Source organism: Manacus vitellinus, unplaced genomic scaffold (genome assembly GCF_001715985.3).
Source record: "Manacus vitellinus isolate BGI_N305 unplaced genomic scaffold, ASM171598v3 scaffold_16_pilon, whole genome shotgun sequence".
Classification (NCBI taxonomy): Eukaryota; Metazoa; Chordata; class Aves; order Passeriformes; family Pipridae; genus Manacus; species Manacus vitellinus.
In genome coordinates this window covers 1365786-1377961 of record NW_021939189.1, presented here as the reverse complement: position 1 = coordinate 1377961, position 12176 = coordinate 1365786, and the positions used below count along the sequence as shown (strand labels likewise).

The 12176-nt window shown below is 55.1% G+C and overlaps 1 protein-coding gene across 1 annotated transcript in view; it reads right to left on the bottom strand.

Moving 5' to 3' along the window:
• Positions 1-12176, bottom strand: part of ITGA11 (integrin subunit alpha 11) — a 48085-nt gene continuing 35909 nt past the window's right edge. The window contains exons 17-30 of the mRNA XM_029958721.1: positions 11572-11714; positions 10640-10750; positions 10355-10440; positions 9187-9394; positions 7416-7514; positions 6048-6124; positions 5213-5302; positions 4001-4091; positions 3791-3904; positions 2950-3036; positions 2626-2736; positions 2101-2196; positions 1262-1375; positions 1-993 (exon numbers count right to left, since the gene is read on the bottom strand). Coding sequence (XP_029814581.1) covers positions 922-993; positions 1262-1375; positions 2101-2196; positions 2626-2736; positions 2950-3036; positions 3791-3904; positions 4001-4091; positions 5213-5302; positions 6048-6124; positions 7416-7514; positions 9187-9394; positions 10355-10440; positions 10640-10750; positions 11572-11714 — 1499 coding nt within the window. The 3' untranslated portion in view covers positions 1-921. The remainder of the gene's footprint in view (positions 994-1261; positions 1376-2100; positions 2197-2625; positions 2737-2949; positions 3037-3790; positions 3905-4000; positions 4092-5212; positions 5303-6047; positions 6125-7415; positions 7515-9186; positions 9395-10354; positions 10441-10639; positions 10751-11571; positions 11715-12176) is intronic.

The window sequence follows — 12176 nt, the reverse complement described above, 5'->3', positions numbered from 1 at the left end:
TGGTTTTAAAATACCGTATTTTTAATCCTTAAAAAATACCAGGACAATATTTCACAACCTCCACCCCGCATCCCGCAGACATCTGCTCGCTTTCCATCCATAAAATTAACATTAGCATAAATAATTCTGGGATGCACAAGGACACTTTGCTGTCCAACAGCACCCATCAGCTGCTTTTGAGGGGGACACCAGGTATGTACAGGTATGATACACGTGAGGGCCCTCCTGGCCACGAGCTCTCCCAAACTGCTCCCCTGGGAGAAAAAAACACATCAAACTGCTTTGAATTCCTTTTTTTTTTTTTTTTTTAAATATCTTTTAATTTCTTTTTTTCCTCCCCTTTCCTTCGACAGGTAAATATTTTTAGAATAATTATGTACAGCTGGACGCCGGAGATTTGCATTAAGGTGCTTTAACTCGCTATCGTTTCACTCAGTGCATTCAGAAGGCGGCAAATTAAAAATCTCCACCTAATTACTCCTGTCAACGAAGGCAGTTTGAGAGCCGTGGCCAGCAAAGCCCAGGGAATGCTACAGCCGCGCCACAGGAATGAGCAATCCTCGGTTTTTTTATGGATATTGTTATTTTAAGGAGCTTTGCGGCCCCGTGGTTTGTCCCAGCCCACGGGACACGTCGCGTCGGTGGCCCCTCGTCCCCGCGTCGCTGCCACCTCGTTGCAGACCCAGCTCGAAGCTCCTCTGGCTGTGGCATGAAGAGGTTTGGGTTTGGTTTTTTTGGTGTGTTTAAGGGTGGTTTTTTTGCCTTTGGACCAGTTCAGGTGATGTCACACAAAGGGGTGTTCTCTCCTCTCAATGCAAACCCAAGCTCAGCACCCAAATCCCTCGGTATCGAGGTGACCTCCTGCTCCGGAGCTGGCGAGGGGCTGGGAGGGGGCACGGGGGGCTCCTGGCCCCGGCAGCGTCATTCCAGCCCCATGGAATTCTGCTCCTGCTCCGCCGCTCGCCTGCGGCTCCCGCTCTTAAAAAATCCCAGCTGTGGGGAGGAAAGGGAAACAAAACCCCCCTGTTATCTCAGGGCACTGCTGGGAAGGGTTTTTCCCTTAATGGGATATCTCCAGGAGGTTTAAACCCTGGATATAGAAAATATGGAAGAGGAAAGAGGTTGGAGGAGCTTTTGGTGATTCCTGGCAGTGCTGAGGTGCTCAGGGGGGTGTGGACATGGAGCTGTGGGGCCAAGGGGTCTGTCCATGCTGTGGGGTCTCCACTGAGCCCCCAACACACGTGGCTTAGGGGCTGCTCACCTTCCAGAGTGCAAGGACGAGCAGGGCCAGGAGCAGGAGACCTCCTAAGGTGCTCCCCAGGATGATCCAGATGGGGATGTGCGACTCCTCGGGCTTGGAGATCTCAAATGTGATCTGTGAGGAGACAGCAACAAAGGTGATCCGTGAGGAGAGAGCACCAAATGAGATCTGTGAGGGGACAACACGAAATGAGAGCTGTGAGAGCACCAAATATGATCTGTGAGGAGAGAGCACCAAAGGTGATCTGTAAGAGCACCAAAGGTGATTTGTGAGAGCACCAAATGAGATCTGTGAGAGCACCAAAGGTGGTCTGTGAGGAGCCAACACCAAATGTGATCTGTGAGAGCACCAAAGATGATCTGTGAAAGCACCAAAGATGATCTGTGAGAGCACCAAATGTGATCTGTGAGAGCACCAAAGATGATCTGTGAGAGCACCAAATATGATCTGTGAGGAGAGAGCACCAAAGGTGATCTGTAAGAGCACCAAATGTGATCTGTGAGGAGCCAACACCAAACAAGACCTGTGAGGAGAGAGCACCAAACCATGCTGGGGCTGCAGGGCAGGGATGGAAGGGATGGGCGGGATTGTGGGAATCCTGAGCACCCCCAGCTTTGGGAGTCCTGCACCCATGACTTGGCTCAGGTTTTCCCTCCTGAATCCCCAGTGGTTCCAGGACTGGAGCTGTTTGGCTCCGGCCACAACTGCACCGAGTTCCTCCGGGCTCTGCAGAGCTCAGTGCCTGCTGTGGGTCACTCCAGCCCTTCTGCCAAGTACTTTTCCCACTGGGATCAGAGCAGGATGCCAGAGTATCCCAAAGCTCTGGATCCAGGGCTCACCTGGCGAGTGGGATCCTCCTCCCGGAAGACGAAGGGGCTCCCGAAGCGTCGCTGGAGAGCGGCGTTCGTGGTGAGCTTCAGTGACTTGAACTTCAGCTGCACAGAGAGGGGCTGGAGATGAGCATCAGCCTGGCAGAGGACCCACCACCCCAGGGGGTGCCCCCCTCCCTGGCTTTGCTCCCCCCCCCTCCATGGCTTTGCATCCCTCGGGAATGCTGCGTGCACCTCCGCGGGGGAGGAGGATGCAGGTCAAGCAAAGAGCGTGGCTGAATGACAGCAAAAAGGACTTCTTAAATGAATTAAATTTGCATGAATTAATTAACTAATTATGAGATTAAATTCCAGCTGTGTGGGATGCTGGATGCACACACAGATAGAATACTGTGGGCTTTAGAAACAAAAATCACCCCACACGTCTGGGCTTAATGGGAGGGAAGGAATCAGGACAGGAAAAAAAACCCGGCATTTTTGGGATGTGAGGGCTCCTTTGGGGGATTTCTCCTCAAAATCCACGTGTCCACTTACTGCTTTCAGAGACTTCATCCACAGATTGCCACGCAAGTGCAAGTTCATCTCCTCGTTGGGGGCTAATTTCACGTGGCAGTCGATGGAAACCACGTCGGAGTTGCTGTGGTTCTGCAGGGGGAGAGCTTTGTGGGGTGGGAGCAGCGCTGGGGAAGGGGGGGAAAACCCTCTGGGATCCATCCCTGGCACACTGAGGGGAGTGACAACCAGGCCTTTGTGCTTGTCCTCCCCCGTGGCCGTGGGGCATCCCTGCTCCAGGGGTTTCCCTCAGTTTTGGGGGCAGCCCAGCCCCGGGATGCAGGATCAGCCCCATGGGGTGTGTACCAGGTGTGGGGTGCGGGTCAGGTCCTCCTCAGCCGGCGTCCTCCGGTAGTCAGTGGTGTTCCCCCAGATGTTGCAGGTCGTGTTCTCCTGGGGGAGAAGGCCAGGCATGGACACAGGGACCACAGGGACCACTCCCTGTGTCCTGCCCTGAGCTCCCATCCCGGGGGAACTGCGGGTCCCGTCACCCCCTGGGCTTTGATGGTGCTGGGATGGCACTGGGATTGAGCCCTGGCATCCCACTGGAATTAATTCCAGGGGTTTGTGCCTGGCAGAGAGGCCTGTCCAGGATTCCAGCCACATGTGCTGGGGTGTCACCGGTGGCACGGGGACTTTGCCAGAGCTGCAGCACCAAACACTCCATCGAGGCCAAATCTGCCCATGAACACACTGTCCCTGTGCCAGGCTCCTTCCATGGGCTCAATCCACCCATAAACACACAGTCCCTGTGCCAGGCTCCTTCCATGGGCTCAATCCACCCATAAACACACTGTCCCTGTGCCAGGGGCTCCTTCCATGGGCTTGGGATGCCCTGGGATCTGCTCCCAGCCCTCCCAGCCCTTCCATGCTCGCTCAAGCCCGGAGTTCACCCCAGGCACAGCTTCCCAGACCCTCAGGAATTCACTGCACGCTGGAGGGAGGTTTAGCTCAGAGAAATATTTGGACTAAACCCTTTGGCCACTGCCCTTTTCCATATTTCCAGACACGGGAATGCAAAAGGGAGGGGCCCGGGCAGGAGCCAAGGCTGTCCAGGCAGGTGTTGCAAAAAGAGACAGACCATGGCATTCCTCCACCCCATCCCCGTGCAGAAGGAACCCTGGATTGGGATGCAATCCCATCCTACCTGGTCCAGCAGGAAGTCAGTGAGGAGCAGGAGGCGGTTGCCCGCCCGGGTGGCCACGGGGACGGTGATCCTGATGGTCACCCCCTCCACGGGGAAGAAGCCCAGGTTCTGCAGCTGGGAGGGGAGAGGACAGGGATGTGACCCTGTGGCACATCCCACCTCCGGGATGGCACCTGGGGGTCCCTCAGCTGGTTGGAGCCCCCTCCTCACCTTGAAGGTGCAGTGGAAGGGGGGGCCGATGCTGTCGTATCTCTCCAGGGAGCTGTTGGACCTGATCTCGTAATAGTCCAGGCTCGACGTCCTGTCGTGACAGGGGATGACAAGCTGTGAGCTGGGCTTGGAATGAAGCACCCCAGCCCCCCCAGCCCCTCCCCAGGCAGGGCTTGAGGTCCTCCTGGCTCCATTTTGGGTGGAAACCAGCCGAAAGGGGGATTTTAATGCTCCTGCAGGACTTTCCCTTCCTTTGTAGGATTTTCTCGCCTTTTTAATAAAACAGAGACATCCAAGGCCCTGGCTGGGGGTTTGAGTGTCATGTGTGAACCAGAGGAGGTAAATCAACCTCTGTTTTGCAGCTGGAGAGGAGGGGAAGGAGCCAGGAGCATCCAAAGGGTCCTGTGGGATCCCATCCAGGAGCACCTGTGACAGGACGTGTGCTCACCCATGTCATGACATGGGACACGTGGCCCCAAATCCCCACATTCTTTGCAGTTATTTCCCCCTTTTTTCACCTCAAGGTTCCCAAATTTGATAGCTTTTGGGGCTGTTCTTTCCCTCCAAGTTTCCCCTTGGAAAAGAACAATTCTGATATTAAGAGGAGAATCCCTTCGCTCCCCATAAATCCTGAGTATTAAAGTGGTTTTATTTTCAGTGTCTTAGGCCAAAAAACCCTCAAAAATATAAAATGACTGAAGGTCTCAAAAATCTCCTAAGGATTACAGCGAGCACTGCCAGGGAATGTGCTTCTGGGGTCCATGATTTTTCCTATCATCGGGTTAATAAATTATTTGTGCCTTCACCCCTCACTGTCCCAGACTTTAGTTACTGGTGATTCCACACACACATCCCTCAGCTGAGCTTCTCTCCCATGCCTTTAGTGGGATGGCAAAAGGCTCAGACACTGGAAACACCTGTTATGGACATTATTACCCACAATAAGTACTTTTATTCCCTTAGAAAATTGCCCTCACACCTCTTTAATAACACTCGTGCCTCTAAATGTGGCGAGAGCCCAGCACCTCGTCGCTGGGGATTTTTATAAGGGATGTCCCTGATTTTATGGGCCCTTCAGCCCCTGGGTTTTTTTAAAGAGATTCCCCAAATTAAAGCTCTGTTTTAATGCAGCTCCCCCCACCTGGTTTTTCCCGAGGGACACCCTGAAACCTGAGACCCCCCAGGAGCTGCAGCCCCTTCCCAAACACACACCTGGTGAAGAGCAGGTCGGCCTCGTACTTCAGGTGGAAGTTGAGGTGGGCAAAGTTGTCCTCCTTGGTGCTGTCCTTCTCCTCACTGTCACTGCAACAGCAGCAGGGCCACAGGGGGTGAGGCAGGAGCCTGATGCCCTCTGATATTTTTTTTTGGGGGGGTTATAGGAAGGGGAAGGGATGAACTTCTGCTTTTTGGTCAAAGTGTAAAGATAAGCGATTTTATTCTGTGATTTTTTATTCATCTACATAAAAGATTAGAGAGAGGTGTCACACCCAGCAGCCTCTGAGTGGTGCAGGTGAATCCCCCTCTGCTCTAATAACTGATGAAAATTGGAAAAAAAAAATATTAATCTGTAGTGCAATGTCACTTTCCTGTTGGAAATCTTTCCCTGTGCAGGAAGGGTGAGTAAGGAGAATTTTGAGCTATTTTTCCTGGGAAATATTTGCAGTGTGAGGGTGGGTGAGAAAGCAGCACTGGCTGGAGATCCAGCAGAGACTGGCAGTGACTGCACAGCCTCACACACACGGGAAAATGATGGATATAAATATATAGATAAATAAAAATAGCCTGATTTGTGAGCACAGGGATGGAAATCAGGTTTCCTTGGGGGGATTCCCTCAGTAAAGCCTCCAGGTTGCTCCAGGATGCTCCATCCCTGGAAGTGTCCAAGGCCAGGTTGGACGGGGCTTGGAGCAACCTGGGCTGGTGGAAGGTGTCCCTGCCCAGGGCAGGGGGTGGCACTGGATGGGCTTTGAGGTCCCTTCCAACCCAAACCATTCCAGGATTCCCGTTGCCCCCACCGAGATGTTCAAGGGAGAAAGCCACCACTGACCTGCTGGCAATCATGTAGATCTCCATGTTCTCCAAGAAAACCGACTTGCTGAATTCAAAATCCAGGCGAAAAGCTACCTGTGGAGTGGAAACAGAGTGGAGAAAACATCAGGGGGAAAGAAATCCCCCCGGAGGGACGTGGGACTCCGGGTGAGAGCATCGCCGAGATCCCAACAGGAGACGGTGCCAGGTTTGAGCAGAGCCTTTCCAGGGAGAGAGGAGGATTTGCAGGATTTATTTCAGCCCCTCCTGCTGCATTTTTTTCCCCCCTGAGGCTGGAGAAGGGAGCAGCTCCCTTTTGGAAGAGGATCCCTCCCGGGGAGCGGCGGCGAGAGGCCGCTGCGCTCGCTCCATCTGCGGCCCAGGGGAGGCAGCTGAGAGAGCCAACAACAATAAAATGTGATAAATGTCACATCTGCAGCCTGTGGCAATGACCTCAAACTGTCTGGGACAGCACAGCTGACTATAATATTAAAGCTCCTGCTGCTCTGGGGCCAAATTTCCATTTCCAGCTTGTCTTTGTTTTGGCAGGACCTGCAGTACCTGGTGCCACACAGATGCATTCCCAGCTCCCCCCCCGCGAGGTCATGGGGAGCTGGGCTGGAGCTCCTTGGGCAGCCACAGGCATCTGAGAGGGCTTTTTTGGGAGCTCATTCATCATCATCAAACTTCTGACCAGGAAAAGCTTCAGGCAGATACAGGAGCTGGGGAGATTTTATCTCCACATCACACTCGTGTTGGCCACTCTTCCCACGAGGGTGCAGGGTGGGATTTCACATGGATCCCCAGTGGCTGCATCTCCTCACTTTTCCTTCCCACCTCATTGCTGCATTTAATGTTTTCAGAGGGCTTTATGTGATATAAAAACCATGCTCACAGGACCTGAGCTCATCCTGGGTGCTGGGAGCCACTGGGAGCTGTGGTTCAGAGGATGCCACCAGGCCAGGGGGGCTTGGGCAGGCTCAGAGCAGGGTCCAGAGGCACCTCAGAGCAAGGAAAACCAAACAGGCAGGGAAGGGTGACAGCTTCCTCCTCATGCCCATGGAGCACCAGGGAAGTCACCATCAGTGCTTTGAAGCCAACATTGAATTGCTACAAAGGCCTGGAGTCCAATTCTGTGACCTGGAGGAGCTGAGTTTGATTCTGGGGCTCTCCCAGCATCGAGGCAGCACCCCAACCACCCCTAACACACCTTTCAAACTCCAGCAAAGGGCAGAGAAAGCGAAGAAACCAAATATTTGTCTTTTAAAGCCACATTCCAAGCTGCCCAGCCTGCGGATGGAGGGGAGTGACCCTGTGGGCAAGGCAGGGGCAGAGGGCTCCTGTGCCACGGGGGAAGCCTCAGGTGGGCAGGGGGGGACATCCTTACCTTGGCCTTGGCTCTGAAGAAGGGGTAGCTGACGTTGCACACCCTCTTGTTGGGGTGCCTGTCGTCGGTCGTGCAGTCGATGTTGACGTCGGTGTCGTCCTAAAATGGGACACAAAATGTCCATGACCTTGGAACGAGCCCCATGGCCCAGCTCCTCATGAGAGCAGGAAACACATCCACGGGGCTCAAAGTGGGCTTTAACTTTGGGAAAAACAACCAGGCAGCAAAACAACAAAATGACAAAGTAATGAATGAAGGAACAGTAAAATGAATCAAAAAACCAACCACCCAACCCACCCCGCTCGCTGCAGGCTGGGAATCCTTCCCATGCATTTTTTGATATTTCTGGAGAGGGGCATTTCTAGCAAACAGCTTCCAGCTTCCTGATCTAAATCCTCTTTATGAATTTAACTCCAGTAGTGAATGAATGAGCCCGATTGTCCTTGGCACTCTAATCGGGAAGGAGAAGATTTTCCTGGGATGAGGAGTCACCAGGAAGCACCAAGGGATAACAGGAGCTAGTTTTCTGCATGGCCACCAGCTAAACCGTGGTATTTAATTTCCTCATCTCAACAATTACATTCCTGCTGCTGGAACATCTTCCCTGTCTCCAGGGCACTGCAAAGCACAGTCCCAGGTGGAATGGGAAGGGATGGGATGGGACCAACCCTGCTCTGTCTCCTCTGCAGCCCTACAAGAGGTTGCAGCCTGGTTGTGAGCAGGAGTCCACCCTCACCATGAGACAAGGAGCTATTCCAGCTTTTATCCCTGGGTTAGACCCCTCAAGGGTCTCACTTTGAGCTGTTGCCACCAGACAAGTCCTGCCCAGGAGCCGAAACATCCCGGCCTTGGCAGCCACCAGCAGCAGCCCGGAGCTTCCTCCCACTCCTCTGCTGAGATTAGGGACTTTTTAGGGCCACAGCTACTTTTTATTTACCTGACACATCCACCCATCCCCAGGCTTTGGCAATTTGCTGATGTCTGAGGAGCAGCAGCCAGGACCCCTCAAGCAGTGTTGCTTCCATAACCAGCTGCAAATATTCCCTACAACCACTCCTGCACGGGGCTTTCTGTCACCCACCACTGGCAGGGTCCCCCCCCCACTTTATGTGGAGCAAATCCCTCAAAAAATGCGTTTTTCTTATTTTGTGGGCAGCGTGCCCCACAATTTTCCCTTGGCAAGGCCTGGAGGAAAACAGAGGCAGGAGATGGGATCTGTGGTGGGGATGAAGTCATTGGGGGGGGGGGATGAGGGAGGGCTCAGCAGCATCAGCACATTTCCCAAACCTCGCTGGGAAAAGGGAGGAGTCACGTGGACATCAAGAGAGTGGTGGGGGTGACATTTTGGGGAGGGTGGGAGTGGATGGGGCACGAGGGGCTCGTCCAGGGGGGCAGCTGTAAAGAGATGGCATCACACTGAGCTGTGACCATGCTCCCATTATCAGCCCTTACTTCCAGGAGTTACATCTCAGCTGTAAAAATCCAGCCCTGACAGGGACTTGGCCACGGGCAGGGAGTATTTTTAAACTCCCGGAGTAGAAAAATAAAGAGGGGAAATAATTTCATCTGCCTTTGACCTTCTTTCAGGCTCTTAAAAACCTCCGTATTTCCAAAATAAAGAGCTGCAAGGGCCGTAAGTGCTTAGAAACCAAGCCCATAAACACGCCTGATTTATGAGGGATGGAGACACTTTTGGGCTCTGCTTTGGGACGCAGCTTCCTCCTCCGGCCGGGATTAGGAGCGCCCCTGGAAAGGCCTGGGGGAGCCTCACCTTGGGGATGAGGCTGGCCAGCTGCAGGTTCCTGGAGAAGGAGATGTTGAGGACGGTGCTGTAGGCGTTCTCCCCGCGGTTCTCCAGCGTCGCCTCCACGGCCACCCTCCTCCTGCCGCTCTCCAGGACGGACACGGACGTGTCGAAGGACAGGCTGAAGGCCGAGCATTCCGGGGGGCCCCTCCGGAGCACCCGCCGGCAGAACTCCCTGAAACAGGGGGGCATTCCCTGGGTTTTTACGCCCACAGTGCGTGGAAATCCCTGCTCTCCCTCTGTCCTGGTGTGTTGCTAAGGAAAGAGGGATCAAATCCTTCCCCTTGTCCATCGTTTCGCTTGGGATTTTTGGCTGATGGGGAGGAGCTCTGTCAGACATCCCCAGGAGGGCTCAGGACAGACGGGATGCAAGGAAGGAATAGATCCCATGCCATCAGCAAAGGGCTAGACCAGGTGGCTCCAAGCCCCATCCAACCTTGGACACTTCCAGGGATCCAGGGGCAGCCACAGATTCTCTGGCAAAACTGTGCCAGGGCTCCCCACCCTCCCAGCCAGGAATTCCTTCCCCATATGCCATCTAACCAACCCCCCTTGTCCTGTCCTTCCAGGCCTTTGTTAATAATCCCTCTCCAGCTCTCCTGGAGCCCCTTTAGGCCCTGCAAGGGGCTCTCAGCTCTCCCTGGATCCTTCTCTTCTCCAGGTGAACCCCCCCAGCTCTCCCAGCCTGGCTCCAGAGCAGAGGGGCTCCAGCCCCCAGAGCATCTCTGTGGCATCCTCTGGACTCACCAAATAACCTTTTAAAGCTCTTTAGCCAACGAGCTGTGGTGTGTAATTATTTCCTGTGCGTGAGTCAAGCCTGTAATTGCCAGGTGGGTAATGCCAGCCTTGCATTTATTTCCCCCCCTTGTTATTTACTGATTTGTCTCCCTGGGACTCATCACCATGGCACCAAATATTAGTTGTTTTGCGGATTCCCTGGAAAAACACTGATTCATTCCAGACAGGGAGCAGACAGAGGCTCAGAGAGCACCTCGTGGAGGGCTGGATGAACCTCCTGGTGGTGCTGGGTGAAGTTGCGATGTCAGAATTTAGGGGACGTGGGTTAGGGGTGGATTTTGGAGCCTCCCCCCACTTTGTGACACTGGTTTCAGGATGCTCTGAGTGATCTACTCACATGGCACTGGGGACATCACTCCTGGCATCCAGGACCAGGTCAGGGACACAGTGCTCGTCCTCATTGCACCCATTCCAGAAAGGCACCTGAGGGACACAAGGGGAGCAGCTCAGGGACCATCTGTGCCCCAGGTTGGGGACATGGGGGGGACCTCAGGCTGCAGCAGTGCCCAACCCCTCCTGTCACAGGACAGGTCAAGGTAAACAGCAAATATTACACCCAGAGACCAACCTGCTGAGCAGGTGTCTGATAAAAGGCCCCCTGGGAGGTGGGTGCTGCACCTACCGAGACCCTGAGGGAGGTGGGCCACCCATCATCCAGCATGGGGCCGTGCTCCGGGTGCTCCAGCTCGTAGTCGATGGAGAACGTCACCGGCTTCACGTAGTCCGCTGTGTCCTGGGGGTGGGAAGGGCCAGTGAGGAGGACAGGGCTGCTCCTGGGGAGGGGCAGCCCCCTCAAGGGGGGACAGATCTGTCCTGCAGCCCAACATGGGGCTCATCTGGCCAGTAAGGAAGCTCCAGGAGCTCCCCAGGGGTGCAGAGATGCTCTGGGGTGAGACGTTTCTTGGGCTAAATCACAAGCTCCATCTCGAGCTCCAGCCTCAAACTTCCCAGAAGTTCACTGCAGTTCAAGCCAGGCCTTGGGGCCAGGCCAGTCTGGCAGCTCAGTCCTGCCTGGCCTCCACAATATTCTCATCATTCCCTGGGAATGTTTGATTCTGGCCAGGTTTGTGCATCAGCTGCTCCCCGTGAGCGAGGCAGAGGGATCCACCAGCTCTGCACCCAGGGGTGGGACCCTGATGGTTAGAGGGTGCAGAGGGTGAGCCTGGCAGGGACTGGCACTTGGTTCCTGATGGAAACAATGAGCGTTTTGGAGCGGGAGGAGCAGCCCGCCCCGGGGATCGGGAGTGCACGCCCTCCCCGAGGGCACGGCCGGCGGCTCGTGGGTCAGAGCACACACAGGCTGGGCCTGAATGAAGTCAGTGCCTGGGGACCCAGCAGCTGCCACGTGCTGGCAGCTCCATCCCTGACCACATCAAACCCAGCGGGAAGCGACCCGGGCTGCGGGATGACGCTCATTCCCAGCCCCGGGAAGCCTTTGAGGCTCCGACAACAACACCCCGGCGCATCCCCACGGAGGAGAGGAGAAGAGAGGAGAGCGCCTTCCCCGGGGCCGGCCGGGGAGGAGACCCCCGCCCTGAGCTCCCCCAGCCTCACCAGGACGTGGAAGGGGAGGCTCCGGCAGTGCTCCTGGCCGGCCGGCAGCAGCAGCCCCCTCTGTGCCGGCCGCTCGCCGCCCTCGTCCAGGTGAGCCCTCGGCGTGTAGCGGCGCTCGTCCAGCGTGGCGTTGAACCGCAGCCCTGCGGGACAGCGGGGTCAGGGCTCTGCTGGGCTCACACACGGAGACACCACCCCAAAGGGCTGGCTCCTGCACCCCGGGAGCAGCCCGGCAGGGAGCACGCTGTGGGAAACCTGGGAAGATCAGGGTGTGGCCAGCGCTGCCTGTTTTTGACGGACATTCCCGTTGGGCAGAGCAGCTGCTCTCCAGGAGGAGCTTTACAAAGGCATTGTTGCATTTGCTGCCAGACACTGCTCTGAATCTGGGCAGGATGTACAATGATGTGCTCTCCTGTGTTCACATGGAGGCCTGGAGCTGTTCTGGAGGCACCCTACCCTCACATGCTCCTGGCCTGGATGCTTTATGGAGATGGTTTGCTTCCTGCACTGCTGTTGGAAAGAGGTTGAAGATTCCCAGCCCAGTTCCAAGCAGGGTGGGATTTCATAGAACCACAGAATCCCAGAATGGTTTGCGCTGAAAGCAC